This window comes from Doryrhamphus excisus, chromosome 14 (genome assembly GCF_030265055.1).
Source record: "Doryrhamphus excisus isolate RoL2022-K1 chromosome 14, RoL_Dexc_1.0, whole genome shotgun sequence".
Lineage (NCBI taxonomy): Eukaryota > Metazoa > Chordata > Actinopteri > Syngnathiformes > Syngnathidae > Doryrhamphus > Doryrhamphus excisus.
The window spans coordinates 8,295,247-8,314,424 of record NC_080479.1 but is presented as its reverse complement, the minus strand read 5'-3'; the positions used below and the strand labels follow the sequence as shown (position 1 = coordinate 8,314,424).

At 44.0% G+C, this 19,178-nt stretch overlaps 4 protein-coding genes across 8 annotated transcripts; 2 read left to right on the top strand and 2 right to left on the bottom strand.

Moving 5' to 3' along the window:
- Nucleotides 1–368: 368 nt before the first annotated feature.
- tmem65 (transmembrane protein 65) lies at nt 369–3,605 on the top strand. Its single transcript, XM_058046753.1, has 7 exons — nt 369–805; nt 1,201–1,245; nt 1,340–1,407; nt 1,483–1,537; nt 1,802–1,844; nt 1,906–2,011; nt 2,079–3,605. Exons 1-7 carry the CDS (start codon nt 550–552, stop codon nt 2,190–2,192), a joined length of 687 nt encoding a protein of 228 aa, XP_057902736.1. The 5' UTR covers nt 369–549; the 3' UTR covers nt 2,193–3,605.
- A 1,257-nt stretch (nt 3,606–4,862) lies between these two features.
- On the bottom strand, nt 4,863–11,052 carry tatdn1 (TatD DNase domain containing 1). Of its 3 annotated transcripts, none has more exons than XM_058047243.1 (12): nt 10,782–11,052; nt 10,371–10,390; nt 10,255–10,304; nt 10,111–10,174; nt 9,892–10,035; nt 9,773–9,815; nt 9,624–9,709; nt 9,517–9,557; nt 8,540–8,616; nt 8,396–8,466; nt 8,193–8,319; nt 4,863–6,240 (listed from the first exon to the last, which is right to left on the bottom strand). In XM_058047243.1, the coding sequence occupies exons 1-12, from the start codon at nt 10,838–10,840 to the stop codon at nt 5,886–5,888; spliced, it is 1,137 nt and encodes a 378-aa protein (XP_057903226.1). In that variant the 5' UTR covers nt 10,841–11,052; the 3' UTR covers nt 4,863–5,885. The 3 variants fall into 3 exon arrangements, with proteins under 3 accessions (XP_057903226.1, XP_057903225.1, XP_057903227.1); XM_058047242.1 differs by having other exon boundaries at nt 10,371–10,436; nt 10,782–11,050; XM_058047244.1 differs by having other exon boundaries at nt 6,003–6,244; nt 10,371–10,436; nt 10,782–11,041.
- Nucleotides 11,053–11,092: 40 nt separating this feature from the next.
- Nucleotides 11,093–13,808, top strand: ndufb9 (NADH:ubiquinone oxidoreductase subunit B9). Its single transcript, XM_058047246.1, has 4 exons — nt 11,093–11,237; nt 12,064–12,256; nt 13,335–13,448; nt 13,527–13,808. The coding sequence occupies exons 1-4, from the start codon at nt 11,149–11,151 to the stop codon at nt 13,656–13,658; spliced, it is 528 nt and encodes a 175-aa protein (XP_057903229.1). The 5' UTR covers nt 11,093–11,148; the 3' UTR covers nt 13,659–13,808.
- Nucleotides 11,906–19,069, bottom strand: LOC131101855 (angiopoietin-related protein 7-like). Of its 3 annotated transcripts, none has more exons than XM_058047240.1 (7): nt 19,008–19,069; nt 15,839–16,393; nt 15,461–15,695; nt 15,255–15,389; nt 14,880–15,134; nt 14,257–14,452; nt 11,906–14,187 (listed from the first exon to the last, which is right to left on the bottom strand). In XM_058047240.1, the coding sequence occupies exons 1-7, from the start codon at nt 19,062–19,064 to the stop codon at nt 14,169–14,171; spliced, it is 1,452 nt and encodes a 483-aa protein (XP_057903223.1). In that variant the 5' UTR covers nt 19,065–19,069; the 3' UTR covers nt 11,906–14,168. The 3 variants fall into 3 exon arrangements, with proteins under 3 accessions (XP_057903223.1, XP_057903222.1, XP_057903224.1); XM_058047239.1 differs by having other exon boundaries at nt 14,918–15,134; XM_058047241.1 differs by lacking the exon at nt 15,255–15,389 and having other exon boundaries at nt 14,918–15,134.
- Between the last annotated feature and the right edge of the window lie 109 nt (nt 19,070–19,178).

The window sequence follows — 19,178 nt, the reverse complement described above, 5'->3', positions numbered from 1 at the left end:
AAAACCATGGCCATCTTGTGTGTCCCTGCACTGATCCCGTAGCCTGTACATTACAGTTGAGCAATGTGGCGTAAACAAAGAATAGCAGGAGTGTTAATGTGACTATAGGGGTGTTATTTCCTGTCTACATGGCTCTAATAACGCAAGGGAATAATTTTACTTTTGTTTGTTAAGTATCTCTTATTGTATGTATGTAATATGTTTGTTGATTAAAATTGTTTAGTTTGTCTAAAATCTACTACTTAAAGGCAAAACTCACTAAATCACTCAAGGATCTTGAAAAACAGTAACATGTATCGCCCACCTCCGCACTCGCCTCAATACATCGTTGTTGTGACGAAGCAGGAAGTAATTCGTTTTATTTTGAAATGGTCCGGAAATGTGATGCTAGCTGACTTGACGGTTCTTCACTTCAACAAACTCCTGCTGCTAACCAGCAACGATTTCTTCTTGTTGAAGAGCAGCATTAAACTCTTTGTTTAGGCAGTGCCGCTGGAAGATATATTGTAACATTTTATACAGGTCCTTGTTGTTTTTTTTTGGTCCGCCATGCTCAAGTTGTGTCTGCACCGAGCTCTCGGCTCTAAGTTACCGGCGGCATCGTTGGGCGCGACGGCACCGAGGCTGCCGGGAGGAAGGCGACACACTCCCCGTCGTCTAATGGGAACTCACGGCAGGAACGAGCCGAGGGAGCCGCTGAACTCCCCCAAGAGAGCCAAGGAGTTTATCTACCGCCTCCAGGCCAGGGAGAGGACATGTTTGCTGAAGGAGCTTCAAAACTTTGAGTCCATCGCCATTGCTCAAGGTGCGTCTCGGGTTAAAGGTCACTTCCTTTCTTTTTACCGGAGCTTCTTGGGGCGAATGGGCGTGGTCTTGGCGTGAACTCGTCGTGATTGGTCACTGTACTGGTCACGTTCAAGTGTGAGTCAGTGGAAACATCAAATCATCTTACTCTTGCCAATACTTCATTTATTCCTTTAGTAAGTACTTATTAGGAGTGGACAATACTACATATTCAAATATATGTCTATTATTGCCCATACTGATACTTAATACTTAAAAATGTTCACGAAATAAAACAATTGTTCGCTTTTATCACATACAATTGATTGAAATCTGCTATTGACTCTCATTTAAATCCTGTTTTTTTTTACCCTTGAGGACCTACTGTGACCAAAAACTTTATTTTGTCCTCCTCAGAGACTCTGGAGACTTCGCCCCCCACCGCAGCCCAGATCCGATATAGTGAGCTACACGTACACACACACACACACACACACACACACCGTGTAGCACGTTGCAGTAACATGAGTAAAACCGTCTCATGTCTTTCATGTAGTCATATTCCACAATGCCGTTCCCTTCGTCGGCTTCGGTTTCCTGGACAACGCCATCATGATCTCAGCCGTAAGTGTCTAGGCCGCCGTGTCCCACCTGTCGGTTGGAAGACCTGACCGTTGCCCTCCTTCCTTCTCCCTGCAGGGAACGCAGATTGAGCTTTCGATCGGAGTCACGCTGGGAATTTCCACCATGGCTGGTAAGAACCTGCACTTTCAAAATCATCACACGTCGTCAGACGAGTTCCCTCTACTGGCCTGGAGGGTCATCACCAGTCTCAGCGTTTTCTTCCGTGTCTCATTGGTGCGCCGCTTGACATTCTGTTGCCATGGTTACCATCTGCAAAGTGCAAATGAGGCTGCTGTGATGATTAGTTCAACCTGTTAGGAGAACGTGCTGAGATGTTCTCGGGATCTTTTGTTTTTTTTTAGAATATTTAGAGTTTGTCTTTGTGTGTCTTCAGCCGCCGCCCTGGGGAACCTGGTGTCGGACCTGGCGGGTCTCGGGTAAGAGGACAGTATGTGTATGTGTGTGTGTTTCCCTGGCATCTCCACAGTGTGTTTGCAGCCTAGCAGGTTACGTGGAGGCCCTGGCGTCCAAACTGGGCATGCAGGTCCCGGACCTGACCCCCAAACAGGCGGACATGTGGCAGACTAGGGTCAGCTCGCACTCGGTGAGGCTGCAGAACTCGAGTCACCACTGTCCGAAACGATCCACTACCCTTCTCCGTTCCCCCGCAGGGTAAAGCCATCGGCGTCTTCATCGGCTGCATTTTGGGAATGTTCCCCCTCTTATTCATCGGCGATGACGAGGAAAAGGCGGCGCACCCCGCTAGCTCGGCATCGCGCTCCTAATGGGCGGCCATAACACACACTGGACACACTGATGTCTTCTCATGGCCAGGCAGTGACCTCACTTCCTGCCTCACGTCACTTTTGCTGGACAGATATTTTGACGGCAGAGTGATGACTTCCTGTCCGACACTACCAGCCCCTTTTTTTGAAATGACTGTTTACTAACACAAGCAACGCTAACTGCTAGCTAACGGCTACCTAACGGCTACCTCCAAGTTGGCATGCGGTGCGCATGTATTTAACTATTTTTTTTGGGGGGGGGGGGCATTTGTGAACGTCTTAAAATGGTTTGCCCACCAAGCGGTCCAGTTCTGCCGAAGGTTCGGAAGTAGCGGTGCATGATATCCTTTTTTTCTAACCGATACCGCTTTCTGCTTCTCAAGGCAGACGCTATGATGCAGATAACCGATTATCTCCTTTTTTTAAAACGTCGATTTAGCTAGTTTAATCACACCTGGAGATAAGAAAGACTGGAACAAAAGTACAATTTGACTAACTATACCTGTTGATTTGTCCAAATCAAATATAACGTAACTACTACTACAACACTACTAGCAGTAGAACCAGAGAATAGAGCGACAATCCTCGAACCCTCGACTCTACTGTATTTCCCCTCTTTTTCTTTCACCTCGTATTTATCCCGACTGCTGATACTATGTGGGATTGCATAAAGGTCAGATTTGATGACGTTATGAATATTTATTGAGTGCTAATGTAAATATTTGTCCGAAGGAGTTACTTCATGCGCACACATGCTAGCCACATCAAACATTCATTCATTTTCTACCGCTTATCCTCACAAGGGTCGCGGGAGGTCCTGGAGCCTATCCCAGCTGTCTTGGGGCGAGAGGCGGGGTCCACCCTGGACTGGTGGCCAGCCAATCACAGGGCACATATAGACAAACAACCATTCACACTCACATTCATACCTATGGACAATTTGGAGTGGCCAATTAACCTAGCATGTTTTTGGAATGTGGGAGGAAACCGGAGTACCCGGAGAAAACGTCACCAGGAAAGATCTCACCAGGCTAAAATGTGACAAAAAAAATCACACTATAAATAAAAAATAATGGATGCCAATGAACTGGATGATTTTGCCGGCCTCCATATATCGCCACGTGCATGCATGGATGATGCAGACTTGAGGATTTGTCCTGACTGACCTTGTGGGTCTCACAGAACCACACAGTGATGTCATTGGACCTTTGCCTCATGTCTGCTCCTCATCCTCCTGACTCCGCTTTTTCTCATGTTTTAACTGTGTATTAACAAATGAATGTTGTAGTTTAATGTATCTTTTACTCTCTTTACTTGCCTTTTATTCAACTCCATTCTTCTGTAAAGTGTCTTTGAGTATTTTGAAAAGCGCTATATTATTATTAGGTTAGCGCAGGGGTCTCAAACTCAATTTACCTGGGGGCCACTGGAGCTAGGGTCTGGGTGAGACTGGGCCGCATCAGGTTTTCAAAAAAAAAAAACGGAAAAAATGAACAGAAAAATGAATAAACTTTGCTTTGGTTCCGATTTTCTACAAGAAAAGCTCTGATAAAACATTCCACTGTTCTCAAATATCTTAATTTTTATTTTTCTATACAAAATAAGATGAAAAATAAATAAACAAATCAAGAATAAAGAAAATCAATTAATCAGTAATAAATAAATATAATAATAATAATAATAAAACGGCAAATAATAAAAACTTAAGAAACCACTTATAGTTGGTGGGTAGACAAATGATTTTTTTCAGATTAAAATGAACAAAGCATTATTAGAGCCCTGTAGACATGACAAAACACGACTATAGTCACATTTATACTTTTTTATTTACATATTGCGCAACTGCAGGGTCTTGAGACACATGCTAACTCGCAGACTAGAGAGCTAGCGACCTAAACGGTAGCCTCCAAGTTATTTCCTTTAAACTTAAAAAAGCCAAAAACTTACCACTTCCACATGGATAGGGAGGTTAACTATTAACAGTTATTTAACCTTTAACATGAACATTAATCAAACGTAATATTTTTTTCTGGGTACATGATACCATACAGCATCCATATCAAACTTGCGCCGGCCGCACTAACATTAAACTTTCATATTTCACATTTCAAACTAGTGTCCCGCGGGCCACATTTGGCCCGCGGGCCGCGTGTTTGAGACCCCTGGGTCAGCAAGACTGCTGGCCTGCCAGTCACAGGGCACATATAGACAAACAACCATTCACACTCACATTCATACCTATGGACAATTTGGAGTGGCCAATTAACCTAGCATGTTTTTGGAATGTGGGAGGAAACCGGAGTACCCGGAGAAAACCCACGCATGCACGGGGAGAACATGCAAACTCCACACAGAGATGGCCGAGGGTGGAATCGAACCCTGGTCTCCTAGCTGTGAGGTCTGCGCGCTAACCACTCGACCTCCGACAGTGGGTTTCTATTCATTTTCTTCTTTTAAATATATTGTCGTTCCTGTCTTAGTTTTAGACCACATAAGATAAAGAAATATTACTCTGATATTTTAGAAGCAGGCAGATATAATTTTTTGTTGATATTGGACCAATATTTGATATAAATCAGCATACGGTATCACACAACTTTACATTGAGATTATATACAAAAGCTAATAATAATGAATGAAGAGAAAAGATGTTTGTGTATTTTAATAAAAAAAAGGGGGGGATACCATCTCATTACATGCATGTTACTATGCTACTAGTGAGCCAGAGCTGTGGTCGCCATGACAACAGGTCTGTGACATGACATCACACAGCGGCTCATCATGTGTTTCGCCTTTGGTCGTGGACTTTGCCTGCCTCTCAACTACAGGCTGAAGGAGCTAAGATGTGCTCACACACAGAAAACACGCAGGGTTTCTTCTAGAGTTGTCGCAGAGAAGAAGGATGGAAGCCACGATGAAGGTTGAGGCCATGGCAGAATTCAGCGCCCTCCGCCAAAACGTGCAGGATATCAACGCTCAGACCCAGAGGGACATCGAGGCTCTCCGCCAGGACGTGGTGAATGCTGTGACCCAGACGCATCGAGAAGCCAAGGTGGTCCGCCAAGAAGCCAGGAATCTCCGCCAAGAGGTGCAGAAAAACTTGGGAATGAACCCGCAGGACATGGAGGCTCTCCGCCTGGAGATCAGGGAGCAGACACAAAGGGACCTGGAGACCCTGCGCCAGGAAGTCAACAACGTGATTCAAAGAGAAATAAAGGTCTTCCGCCAAGAGTCGAGGAGGCTCCGCCAAGAGGCCCAGGGCATGGCCACGCTGCGGCAGGAGTGGGAGGACGTCAAAATGAACCTGTGCACGCTCTCCGATAGGATGAAGATGGTGGCGGAGCAGGCCAACGTGCCGCCCAGGGCCACGGTGGGGACAAGCTCGTGCACGCGGAGGAAGATTCGTGATACGTGCTGGGGGATCTCCTTCCCCTTGGCCATGACGCTGTGTGCCGTGTTTGGCTTTGGAATTGGAATCACTCTGTCCTAGACCACGTCCAACCCCTCTTTGGTCTTCCGTGGCCTAGGAAATCCTTCAGAGACTCATTTCTCCTTCTCGGTTGCGGTTCAAATGGATACTGCGGTCCAAATGTGAATAGACAAGAACTTCTAGAACAGGACATTGATGATTCCCCACAGCATCTTCCACAGACATGGGTGTTAGGAGCCGCCGCAAACATTATGTCATCATCATCAACTAGCCAACCGGACCCCCAATCCAGTTCCACCTCTGAGTGACCGGACTGCACTGAAGAAGCTCTGTGGACTTTTCAAGACAAAAACTCCTGTTGCCGTGTTTTCCTGTGTCTCTTTGCAGTGAAATGCATTTGAATTTAAGACGATATTTATTGAAATAAATGCATATGCATTAAAACGCTTCACTTTCTTGCTTTGTCCATCACGCCAGCACACGGCTCGCCTCCCAAAGTCCATCGGAGCTTTGGCGTCATCAAGTGGATGAGAAGAACACTTGGATGGTGTTGTTGTAGATGGCGCTGGAAAGTTCTGCAGGGTCTTCCTCCCTGGCTGCCGCCATGACCTCCAGAACCTGTCTGCAAGAGACAACACGGGATGGCTTATTTTTTACCATGGAACATTTTCACCAGGGGGAACGCAGACCATTTTGGACTGTTCCGTTTGGATTTACGCTGCAGACCAAATCTTTCAGTGGGTGTTGACTGTCGGGATGAAGTCTATCTTCGTGTGGAGTTTTTTTTTCCCCATAGGTGAAAATTTGAGTACCGTAAAACGGGGTTATAAGGGATAGCAGGGTAATAAGGGACAATTTTCGGGAAAATGTTTTTTGAACGATTTGTTCAGGAATATATGCTTCTTTGAAAAAAACAACACAAAGCAGCTTCCTGTTTAACATGAAAAGGCACAATTACATTAAAAACATTTTCCCAAAAATTGTCCCTTATCACCCCGAAAATTGTCCCTTATCACCCCAAAAATTGTCCCTTATCACCCTAAAAATTGTCCCTTATCACCCTAAAAATTGTCCCTTATCACCCCGAAAATTGTCCCTTATCCCCCCAAAAATTGTCCCTTATCCCCCCAAAAATTGTCCCTTATCCCCCCAAAAATTGTCCCTTATCCCCCCAAAATTGTCCCTTATAACCTCAAAAATTGTCCCTTATTACCCCAAAAATAGTCCCTTATTAACCCGAAAATTGTCCCTTATTACCCCAAAAATTGTCTCTTATTACCCTGAAAATTGTCCTTTAGTAACCCCGAAAATTGTCCCTTATCACCCTAAAACGAAAATTGTCCCTTATTAACCCAAATATTGTCTCTTATTAACCCCGAAAATTTTCCTTTATTAACCCCGAAAATTGTCCCTTATCACCCCGAAAATTGTCCCTAATAACCTCAAAAATGGTCCCTTATTACCCCAAAAATTGTCCCTTATTAACCCGAAAATTGTCCCTTATTAACCTGAAAATTGTCCCTTATCACCCCGAAAATTGTCCCTTATCACCCCGAAAATTGTCCCTAATAACCTCAAAAATGGTCCCTTTTTACCCCCAAAATGGTCCCTTATTACCCCAAAAATTGTCCCTTATTAACCCAAAAATTGTCCCTTATTAACCTGAAAATTGTCCCTTATTAACCCTGAAAATGGTCCCTTATTACCCTGAAAATTGTCCCTAATAACCTCAAAAATGGTCCCTTTTTACCCCCAAAATGGTCCCTTATTACCCCCAAAATTGTCCCTTATTAACCTGAAAATTGTCCCTTATTAACCCCGAAAATTGTCCCTTATTAACCCCGAAAATTGTCCCTTATTAACCCCGAAAATTGTCCCTTATTAACCCCGAAAATTGTCCCTTATCACCCCGAAAATTGTCCCTTATCACCCCGAAAATTGTCCCTAATAACCTCAAAATGGTCCCTTATTACCCCAAAAATTGTCCCTTATTAACCTGAAAATTGTCCCTTATTAACCTGAAAATTGTCCCTTATTAACCTGAAAATTGTCCCTTATTAACCTGAAAATTGTCCCTTATTAATCCTGAAAATTGTCCCTTATCACCCCGAAAATTGTCCCTTATCACCCCGAAAATTGTCCCTAATAACCTCAAAAATGGTCCCTTTTTACCCCCAAAATGGTCCCTTATTACCCCAAAAATTGTTCCTTATTAACCCAAAAATGGTCCCTTATTAACCTGAAAATTGTCCCTTATTACCCCGAAAATTGTCTCTTATTACCCCGAAAATTGTCCTTTATTAACCCCGAAAATTGTCACTTATTACCCTGAAAATTGTCACTTATTACCCCGAAAATGGTCCCTTATTACCCCAGTTTTATGGTATGTTTGTGGTGGGCAGGTTTCTTTTGTTGCCTTTTATGTTGCTGTATACCGCTTAAGAAGTAACTTTCGGTATACTTGCTTGTTTGTGTTGAGGGCCGTGTGTAAAGGCGTCGGCGTGTATAAAGACGTCGGTATTGACTTGACAGTGACAGGTGACGTGATGATCTGCAAAGGTTCCACTCACATGATGTGACACGGCTCGTTCCTGTCCTTCAGGCAGTGCCCCGCCTCCCATTTCTTCTTAGTCGGCAAAGTTGTTTTGATGTATTTGGCGCCCGCGTGCGTGTTCTTCACGCCACACCATGGAGCATCTGGCGGCGGCGACATATAGAGACACGTGACCAGATGCAAAGATTGGAGAGATTTGTCCTCCAGGAGATATCGTACCAGTTTCTATCATGAGTCTCTCGGTGGGAATGGACTTCATGGCTTCAATGTTGGCCTCACTTTTCAAGGAACTGAAAGTGAAAATGACAGAATGTTCAGTGTTGCACATGGCACGGTGCCTTGGAATACCACATCCCAGCCCACCATCCGTTTATTCCGATATAGAGGTCCAGGTCGATGAGGGCAGCGGCATCCTTTTTGGTCCCATCGAACGAGTGAACCTAAACAGAGGATTTGACTTCAAAGTGGAAAGACAAATTGCAGCTTGCAGTCGTCATCAATGGATTATAATTCAATATTTAACAGGCCATCCATTATTGCTTATTAGCTAGGAATTGTGCATTTCTGGCCATTTAGTATATTTTTATTGTTAATGCATTTTTCTTTACAGTAATTGAATGTCTTATTTATTATAATTTATTTTTCTATTTGTTCCAATTTTTTCTTGTATTATTTAACTTATTTAACATTTTTATCTCCTTCTTTTCCTTAACACTGTAGACTATATATACTTATAAAAAACTGTTTTCCTGTTTTTATTTATTCACTTATCCTTAATATATTTACTTGCTCTCCACAAATTACATTAAATTATAATATTACTTAAATATGCAATTAAAATACAATTCTATAGGAATCCTTATACAAATTAAATTAACCATTAAATATGTCATGTTTAATTGAATTGTACTATTCAATTAGCATATATTATCATGAATAAATACCGTATTTTCCGGACTAGAAGTCACACTTTTTTTTCATAGGTTGGCTGATCCTGTGACTTATACGCCAGAGCGACGTAGAAATGAAAAAAAGTGTTTGTTACATAAACACTGGGCACCTTTTCTGTTCATGTTTATTTTTTGTGTAGCTGAATAACCATTGTGTTAGCATATCTTACACCTATTCAGCCTGTTTTTTTATTTATTATTATTTTACTAATGTTAGAATTTACCCGCAAAAAATGTGACTTATACTCCAGTGTGACTTATGTATGTATGTTTTTTTTTCTACCTAATTATGCATTTTTGGCCTTGTGCGACTCATAGTCCAGAAAATACGGTAATAGATCAAATGAAATGTAAATATTGTATTTCCACTCAAACCATCAGTCTACTCACCACGCCCCCCACGCATCTGTCTCGATTCCTCCTCATGATGTCTGGAAACAAAGACTCGCTCAGCCAACGAGACACACCCAGGCCTCACCCGGGCGGCTATGACTCACCCACAAAGTCCCGATGTGCGTTGCGACAGTGGAGGAACATGGGCAGCTTGGTCTCCTCCGCCAGCTCAAACTGCTTCTCAAAGTACCTGCAAAGGGAGCTTGGCTTTGTCCACTTTCTTTACGATGGTACACCTTCAGCACAGACTTACTTGAGCTGAGTCTCTTTGGGGCAGAATTCTAACCTGTCAAAATCTGAAGCGGAAAAAAACAACGCAGTGAATACTTTCATGCACGACGTCAGCCATGAAAATGTTTGTATTGCACTGGCCTAGTCCGCATTCTCCGATGGCGACCACTTTTCCTCGGTGCTCCATCGCCAGACGCTTCAGCTCTGAGAGGTACTCCGAGGCTACGCCGTCTTCGAACTCGCCGCAGCGGGTCGGATGGCAGCCGGCGGTGCAGTAGAAGTTGTCTGTGTTGAAGGAGCAATGGCGACAGGATAAAGAACGGATCACATAAGGCTCATGGATTTGGTCGTCACGGTTACTTCTAGTCTCAGCCAGTTTGAGGGCCTCCTTGCTGTCCTGTAGGCTTCCTCCCGTGATCATGAACTGAAAGAGACACACGTTAACCACAGCAGGGACGTTGTTGGGTTTTCTAGACATGACAGGTGTTGAATGTACGGCTGCACCTTTTCAACGCCAGCTTTGACAGCTCTGTCGATGATGTCATCGAAGTCATCTACAGGAACACGACACAGGTGCTCTCAGGCAAAGTGGAGAGGTAAGTCAGGAAGGAGATGCTCACCGTCGTGTTTCCGCTTGTCTCTGTAGAGTCCTCGGAACATTGGATCCGTCAGATTCACGCCAATATCTGTCATGGATATACTTTTTTTTTTCAATTACAGTATGTGACATTAACTGTGCATAATGTACAGCACATTAATAATTGATAATACAGGTATATTTAAATCAGCATTGCATTGCTTTACTCTCTGGGCTTTCGCATCCGGCTTTAAATGCAGTTGGAGTCTGAAATAAGATTGATAAATATAATTTATCAATCAGGATCTCCAAGACACCAAAACAAGGCAGCAGTGTTCTACACAGTTGCTAACACCATTAGCTCCCCAGACAAATCACGGAAGCTGAGCTCATTACTTAAAGCCCGATCACAATTTTTATTTATGTTTTATTTATCCCAAAACGTCTATCTTACCGATGAATTTGTGCTGTGCCATAGTTGAGAGAGTTCTGCTTCGGGAAAGAAGAATACATGCAGCCCTTACCAGCACCATAAGTGTGGGAATACCGTAAGTTTAATAAAAGAAGGGTTGACTTCTTTTAACAAACACTTAGTTTGCCCTGTTTTTTTGCGTAAACATAACAAACAAACAAACAACTCGGGTCAGTGTAATTTCAAAGCAACTCTAGCCTGAATTGGTTTGTCAAACATTTAACTCCAAACTCAGACTTCTATCATGTTGCGCGTTTGAGGTCAGAATTACGGTCAAAACATGTCAAGCCACAAAATCCCAGAATGCTTTGCGCCTCGCTCGGCTAGAAGGTGACAGAGGACACCAAGGATGGCCTCTGCCTTTCTAACTCACCAGCAAAAAGTGCTGCGCCTCTACAAAAAGTCCTTGAGACACCTTGAGTCGTGGTGTATCTTTCGGTAGGATCTCTTATTTTGTAGGGGATGATAGTTGTTTGCGGAGTTAGCCGGCGCTCTGTGTTTGCTAATGCAGCTAAGCTAATAGCTAAGCTAACTGCTAGCCGGGTCACTCGTTGCTCGAGTCAGACTAGACAATCCAACTTTGACTTTTTGTATTCCGTGCTTCCAACAATAAACTCATGTTATTTTTTTCAATTCACTTGACATATTGGCTGGTGTATGCTCCTTATGTAGATATAAATGCTAAAGGTTAGCCTCCATAAGGCATAAAGCAGTTCCCTTTTAGTGAAAGTATTTTCTTGACATTCATTCATTCATTTTCTACCGCTTTTTCCTCACGAGGGTCGCGGGGGTGCTGGAGCCTATCCCAGCTGTCTTTGGGTGAGAGGTGGGGTACACCCTGTACTGGTGGCCAGCCAATCACAGGGCACATATAGACAAACAACCATTCACACTCACATTCATACCTATGGACAATTTGGGGTCGCCAATTAACCTAGCATGTTTTTGGAATGTGGGAGGAAACCGGAGAACCTGGAAAAAACCCACGCATGCACAGAGAGAACATGCAAACTCCACACAGAGATGGCCGAGTGTGGAATTGAGCTCGTGTCTCCTAGCTGTGAGGCCTGCGCATTAACCACTCGTCCACCATGCAGCCCATTTTCTTGACATAAGGATCTCAATCATTAGAATTATTTATTGTAAGCAATTTTTTGATATCATACGTATGCAGTAACATTTTTATTCTTAAAGCATTTGTTGTTGACGTTCCTGTTGCTGTTGTCTTTAAAAGCAATGTAACTTGTGTGCTTTTGCCATTTAGGGACAAATATCGCTTCTATGCCTGCCTGCTGCGCGCTCGCTTCGACGAGAACAAGAATGAAAAAGACATGATGAAGGCCACCATGATGCTGAAGGCGGGAGAGGAGGAGTTTTGGGACAAGCAGCATCCACAGCCCTACATCTTCCCTGACTCTCCTGGGGGTACCTCCTACGAGCGCTATGAGTGCTACAAGGTGAGGCTGGCTGTGTGGGATGGCAGTAGGCATTACACTCTGACCCACTCGTGCTAGTAAATTAGCTGAAAAAATGTAAGAAACAGCACTGATTTATCAGTATGATGTCAAAATTCCCTCATATCGTTCTGATAATTATCGTGTACAACTAGTTTAATTTCATTATACAAATTTAACCAAAGTGAAATTCAAGTTTACGTTAGTCTATTTGTTCTTTTTTTCTTAATTTATTTCAGACATGCATATAATGTTACATGTACACATATAGAATATACACTTCATTGCTACACATGTCTGAAAAGGAGCAGGAAGAAGCTAAGCTTATTAAATACTACCCCTTCTCCACGCCAGAGCAGTTGTTAATTCAATGAGGGATTTTTTCCCACACATACACTACCGCTCAGAAGTTTGGGATCACTTGCAAATTTCTTTGCTTTCCAAAGAAAAATACATTTTCATGCATTTCACAAACATTTTTTTCCATTTCACAAACAATTAAAATGAATCAGATGATTTTCAAAGAAGGATCTACATTTGTGCACAGAGGCCTACTATCAACAACTGTCAGTCCTCTGCATCAATCTCCTGGTATGGCTGCTAATCCAAGTTCATCATTTTATAAGGCTAATAGATTATTAGGAAATCCATTTAAAAATCTAATCTAAAACCTAAAACATGCTGTTAACGACTCCGTTCAGAGAGCAGCACAAACTGGGTCTAACAAGGACACAAAAACGATGCACAATTGTGCAAGAAGACAAATATCTGAGAGTGTGTAGTTTAAGGCAAAGACGCCTCACAGGTCGTCACCTGGCAGCTGCACTAAATAGTAGCCGTCAAACACCAGTGTCAGTATCAACAGTGAAGCACGACTTCAGGATGCTGGACTTCATGGCAGGATTGCCAAGAAAAAGCCATATCTCAGACTGGCCAAAACAATTTCCAAGTGATCCCAAATTTTTGAGCGGTAGTGTATAATCACAGAATCTTACACAAAACGAAACAAACAAATAAGAAGAGTGGGAACATCGGGCACCCCAATATTTGTTGATAAAATGTCACTATTTTGTCCTTGAAGCTTCCTGAGTGGGTGCTGGATCAGTGGCACCCATCAGAGAAGGCCATGTACCCTGACTACTTCTCCAAGAGGGAGGAGTGGAAGAAGCTGAGGATGCAGAGCTGGGATAAAGAGGTGGGAATCTCCAGGGTGTAGAATCCCTCTGTCAGCTAACGAGCGGGCCATCAAATGTGTTCCCATTGTTGCTTCCAGGTGGCCCAGCTGCAAGCCGAGACTCCAGCCGATGGGCCCAAGTCTGAAGCCCTCCCTCCAGCCCGCCAGGAGGGCGACCTTCCCCCTCTGTGGTGGCAGTACGTCACCCGCCCCAGGGAGCGCCCCACATAAACACCCCCTCTTTTTCGTCTGTAAAGACTTTCTGAAGAAATTCTCTTGTGCACATTTGGTGGCTAAGAGCACCTCCTCATCCCCCTCAGTCCTTGTAGGTGCGTGGGTCCTTACCTTCTACGGTCACTAAATAAACATGTAAAGGAATAACGCCTCTCTCTTGTTTATGATGCAGATAACTTGTAAGCTTGCAGATAAAGATAACAATGACAAAGGAACGCAGGTTTCAGGTCAGCGTTGTTCACATTGAACAAATACATTCTGTTACTGGTAGACTTTTAGGTGTACCACAGGGCCTCTTTCTGGGGCCTCTCAAAATCCTCCACTAACAAACAACCTGCTGTGAAGCACCCATGGAAGCTTTGTCCTGAGCTGTCCCTCGCTATGGAGACACCCGCGACCTGAAGTTGTGTGGTCGTATCATCATGGAGACAGCCTTGAGGGAGTAGAAGTCTGAATCCTTCCAGGAGAACCAGACGATGCCGTCTGGGCCAAGCAGGTTCTGAGCCTTCAGAGAGTACTGACCTCCCTGAGGACAAGCAGATGTCGTGTGAGTATTGATGTTCTTCACTTTTCACGTATCAAATATTGAATTCACCTCGTAGTAGACGCCATTGAGGTTGGCGTGGAAGCACTGGTGGAACCACCATCCGCTGTGGCTGATTTCGGCGCACACGTTGCCTGTGTCTGGCGTGCTGAAGCCGTGCTGGTCATGGTACCAAGCGAAAGAATCCTCCACCGTCCCGCTGAAACCAGACACATGGAGGCGGTACTGGTTCTCCTCATCCTCGACCCTGCAAGGTAATCACGCCATCGTCTCTGTAACACCCTGCTCCCTCCTATGGTGACCACTCACTTAATTCATTCATTTTCTACCGCTTATCCTCACGAGGGTCGCGGGGGTCCTGGAGCCTATCCCAGCTGTCTTTGGGCGAGAGGCGGGGTACACCCTGGACTGGTGGCCAGCCAATCACAGGGCACATATAGACAAACAACCATTCACACTCACATTCATACCTATGGACAATTTGGAGTGGCCAATTAACCTAGCATGTTTTTGGAATGTGGGAGGAAACCGAAGTACCCGGAGAAAACCCACGCATGCACGGGGAGAACATGCAAACTCCACACAGAGATGGCCGAGCGTGGAATTGAACCCTGATCTCCTAGCTGTGAGGTCTGCGCACTAACCACTCGACCGCTGTGCAGCCCACCACTCACTTCCTGTTTGATGTAATCTTGTGAAAGTGTCTGTAGACCTGAAGTTGTTGTAGAGGGCGTAGCGGTGGGCGTGGCTCCAATCCTGCATGTCAATGCGGAGGCTGTAGTGGCCTTGGTTGGTCAGCAGGTGGAGCTGTTGGTTGCCCAGCCAGTGTTCTCCCCTGGGTTGACCGAAGCCTTCGCGGTACTCGGACCAGGCGCGGTTGAAGCTCAATGAGCCGTCATGCCGCCTTTGGAGCATCGTCCAACCTCCACCTGGTGGACACGCAGAACCCTCAGAACCTCATGTAGGCACATTGAACACTCAGTAGGAACAGAAATGTTCTTATTTGGGTGTTTGTGGGTGTATCGATACTGCATTCATTTTAAATCCACCTTCTGTCTCCATGTCGCAGTAGACTGGCACACTTGCACCCGGCGACAGGACCATGGTGTAAACACCAGAATGTCGCACACCACTGAGATACAAAGACGCACAATCGGACGGACACATGGACACATGATGTCTGTCTGCAGGAGACACCCAGACGTACGCTAAGTAATGTGATACTGCTCTCTATAATTTGTCTGGTCACATGTACCTGGCACCAAAGTGTCCCTCAAGCCCAGCGGCCTGCCGGAGTGGACGTCGTTGGCCGTGCAGCCCGTTCTTGCGCTCATGTGGCGAACATCGTTCGACAAGTTGTGGATGTGTGCCTGCAGCTCATGCAGCAGCTCCGCGTGCACGTGCTGCAGTGCTCTGGCCTCATCGTGCCGCGCTTCCAGTGGGCGCAAACGCTGGTGGAAGGTCCATCTTGGACGAGCGCTTTCTTCCCTCTTGGAGCCAACAGACTTGTGTCACGGTGTGTGGGGTGTGTGGGGTGTGTGAATGTGCAGGAGCCACCAAGAGAGACTTATCTAATCCTGTAAGCCTGCAGGGTCACCCGGGGCTTATTGGGCATCCGTATAACAAATATTACCTGCATCTCCAGGACCTGGACTCCATGACTGTGATTCCTGAGCTCTTCCTGCAGCTCCGACATGGTCTCCCTCAGCTCCTTCAGTTGCTCCTTGCGGTTCTGGTTCTCACGAAGCCAGAAGGAAACATCATCTGAGCAGCGAAACATGTCAGGACAGCGTTTCTGCCCCTCTCCCATCGTGGGCAGCGTTGCTCTCAGTCTGCAGTGACCCTCAGAAGTTAGCTGGCCGCTGTGCTCGTCGCAGTGTGCCACCGTAAAGGTGCCAGGCTGACCTGGTGGGTCGGGTCTGCCTGTGTCCAACCGGCCCTCTCGGTGGATGTCTGTGGGGGTCTCTTCAAGGACACGAGAAGGATGCCAGTCTGCATCCTCATTGTTGTCCTGGTGTAGGTCTGCCCCTTCCACGTCTGCTTCTCTCAGAGTGTTGGCATGGGCGTCCTCATCGTGTCCAACGTCTGACCAATCAGAACCAGACGCAAGTTGGACATGTAGGCCAGTCAGCAGGGCCATGGCCACAAGAAAGTCTCTCACCTTCATCCTCTTAGCTTGACCTTTGAACTGCAGGAAGTGTACAAATACACACTTCAGTCTAAGTCAGGGGTCTCAAACTCAATTTACTTGGGGGCCACTGGAGCTCGGGTCTGGATGAGACTGGGCCGCATCAGGTTTTCCAAAAAAACGCATTTATTAAAAACAAAAACATTTAAAAACTTCGCTTTGGTTCCAATTTTCTACAAGAAAAGCTCTGATAAAACATTCCACTGTTCTCAAATATCTTACTTTTTATTTTTCTACACAAAATAAGATGAAAAATAAATAAACAAATCAAGAATAAAGAAAATCAATCAATCAGTAATTAATAAATATAATAATAATAATAATAAAACAGCAAATAATAAAAACTTAAGAAACCACATATAGTTGGTGGGTAGACAAATGATTTTTTTCAGATTAAAATGAACAAAGCATTATTAGAGCCCTGTAGACATGACAAAACACGACTATAGTCACATTTATACTCTTTTTATTTACAACATATTGCGCAACTGCAGGGTCTTGAGACACACGCTAACTCGCAAACTAGAAAGTTAGCGACCTAAACGGTAGCCTTCAAGTTATTTCCTTTAAACTTAAATAGCCAAAAACTTACCACTTCCACACGGATAGGGAGGATAACTATTAACAGTTATTTAACCTTTAACATGAACATTAATCAAACGTAATAATTTTTTCTGGGTACATGATACCATACAGCATCCATATCAAACTTGCGCGGGCCGCACTAACATTAAACTTTCATATCAAGGCGGGGGCCTCAAACTAGTGTCCTGCGGGCCACATTTGGCCCGTGGGCTGCATGTTTGGGACCCCTGGTCTAAGTCATGTCTAAGTGTGCAAATTGACGAGTGCACTCAGAATGTACGGAAGTGTGCGAACTGACTTGCACACAAACTATAATTGGAGAATGTTCAGTTAACAACCGATGTCAGTGTTGGTACATGATGGATGTCATACAATTAGATAATTAAACATAGTGGAAGTATTTATAATACACTATAAATAATAATACAGAAAAACCCTATTAAATAAATACATTGATATGAAAAAGTATCTGAACCTTTTGGAATTTCTCACATTTCTGCATAAAATCACCATCAAATGTGATCTGATCTTTGTCAAAATCACACAGATGAAAAAACAGTGTCTGCTTTAACTAAAACCACCCAAACATTTATAGGTTTTCATATTGTAATGAGGATAGTATGCAAACAATGACAGAAGGGGGAGGAATAAGTAACTGAACCATCACATTTAATATTTTGTGGAAAGTTGAAGCTAAAAAGAGCATGGATGCTGCAACAAGACAATGATCCAAAACACAGAAGTAAATCAACTTCAGAATGGTTTCAGAAGAACAAAATACACATTCTGAAGTTAAAGTCCAGACTTGAACCCCATTGAGATGCTGTGGCATGACCTCAAAACAGGGATTCATGCCAGACATCCCAAGAATCTGACTGAACTACAGCAGTTTTGTAAAGAAGAATGGGCCAAGGTTAGTCCTGATCAATGTGCCAGACTGATCTGGTTGAAGTTATTGCTGCCAAAGGGGGGGGGCACAAAATATTAAATGTGATGGTTCAGTTACTTATTCCTCCCCCTTCTGTCATTGTTTGCATGCTATCCTCATTAAAATATGAAAACCTATAAATGTTTGGGTGGTTTCAGTTAAAGCAGACACTGTTTTTTCATTTTTGTGTGATTTTGACAAAGATCAGATCACATTTGATGGTGATTTTATGCAGAAATGTGAGAAATTCCAAAAGGTTCAGATACTTTTTCTTATCACATACTACAGTATTAATTGGCCCTGTACCCTAGAAGCCGGCCATGAATGATACGGGAAAATGCCGAAATGATACTGTGTCAAAGCCCAGGGCAGTGATACTGATAAAATATAGAGTTTAACCATGTCAGTATCAGCCCCCGGAGCTGTCCACTCAGAGCGTGCTGCTCTGGTATCGTGCCTGTGAAACAACCAATCAGAGAACAGCACACGAGTGCTTAGTGCCTAGTGCTTCTCCAGTCACCAAAAAACCCAAACTTGATTAATGGAACTTTAATTGTCAGACATTGATAAGATAAGACTGTTGATAAAATATTATTGTTGAAATATTTTTGCAATTATTGTGTTTACACTGTTTAGATATAATACATGTAATAAACTGAACATTTTCTGGAAACAAAATGGTATTTTTAATTAAATAGTACGTGATAATAAGCTCATGATTAAATAGTATGTGATAATAAGATCATCACATGGTTTGTCTGGTATCAGGCCCAGTATCATGACACTTGGGGGCATGATACCTGGCCTGATACCAGACAAACCATGTGATAACCTATAAATACCACTGTAAGTTACGTGTCCCGACTTTAGGTAAACCCTGTAAATTAATCATCTATTTTCTATACCGCTTATCCTGTTCAAGGGTAGTTTAGCTGGAGCCTATCCCAGCAGACTTTGAGCTAGTGGCGGGGTACACCCGATACTGGACAGCTGTCAATCACAGGAAGCACTCAGTGGGGACCAAACCCGGGCTAAATGTAAAACTTTATTGATTTCAAGTAATTCTGACTAATACTACGAATAAAAGCGTAACAGTCCTACCTGTGTGTGCACGGAGACGCATGAGGCCGTGTTAGCGTTGGGCGTGCGTGCATTCATCTCATCCCAACAATCCTCTCAGGGGATTGTTGCATCGGAGCACATTTAATGAGATTATATGTCGTCCCGTGGCTGTGCTAAATACACCAAAGACAAAGGTACACCTGTATATGA

Excerpts from the sequence above, each read along its gene's own strand:
- LOC131101855 (XM_058047239.1), bottom strand. The coding sequence starts at position 19,064 with ATGAATGCACGCACGCCCAACGCTAACACGGCCTCATGCGTCTCCGTG. Across the intron at positions 15,135-15,254 it reads CTGCGACATGGAGACAGAAG|GTGGAGGTTGGACGATGCTC; the intron begins GTGGATTTAAAA and ends CGTGTCCACCAG. Across the intron at positions 14,453-14,917 it reads GCCCTCTACAACAACTTCAG|GGTCGAGGATGAGGAGAACC; the intron begins GTCTACAGACAC and ends ATTACCTTGCAG.
- tmem65 (XM_058046753.1), top strand. The coding sequence starts at position 550 with ATGCTCAAGTTGTGTCTGCACCGAGCTCTCGGCTCTAAGTTACCGGCG. Across the intron at positions 1,538-1,801 it reads GGGAATTTCCACCATGGCTG|CCGCCGCCCTGGGGAACCTG; the intron begins GTAAGAACCTGC and ends GTGTGTCTTCAG. Across the intron at positions 1,845-1,905 it reads TCGGACCTGGCGGGTCTCGG|CCTAGCAGGTTACGTGGAGG; the intron begins GTAAGAGGACAG and ends GTGTGTTTGCAG.
- ndufb9 (XM_058047246.1), top strand. The coding sequence starts at position 11,149 with ATGGCCTCTGCCTTTCTAACTCACCAGCAAAAAGTGCTGCGCCTCTAC. Across the intron at positions 11,238-12,063 it reads GAGTCGTGGTGTATCTTTCG|GGACAAATATCGCTTCTATG; the intron begins GTAGGATCTCTT and ends TTTGCCATTTAG. Across the intron at positions 13,449-13,526 it reads TGCAGAGCTGGGATAAAGAG|GTGGCCCAGCTGCAAGCCGA; the intron begins GTGGGAATCTCC and ends TGTTGCTTCCAG.
- tatdn1 (XM_058047242.1), bottom strand. The coding sequence starts at position 10,860 with ATGGTGCTGGTAAGGGCTGCATGTATTCTTCTTTCCCGAAGCAGAACT. Across the intron at positions 10,437-10,781 it reads GGCACAGCACAAATTCATCG|ATATTGGCGTGAATCTGACG; the intron begins GTAAGATAGACG and ends TATCCATGACAG. Across the intron at positions 10,036-10,110 it reads CAAACTGGCTGAGACTAGAA|ACAACTTCTACTGCACCGCC; the intron begins GTAACCGTGACG and ends CCTTCAACACAG.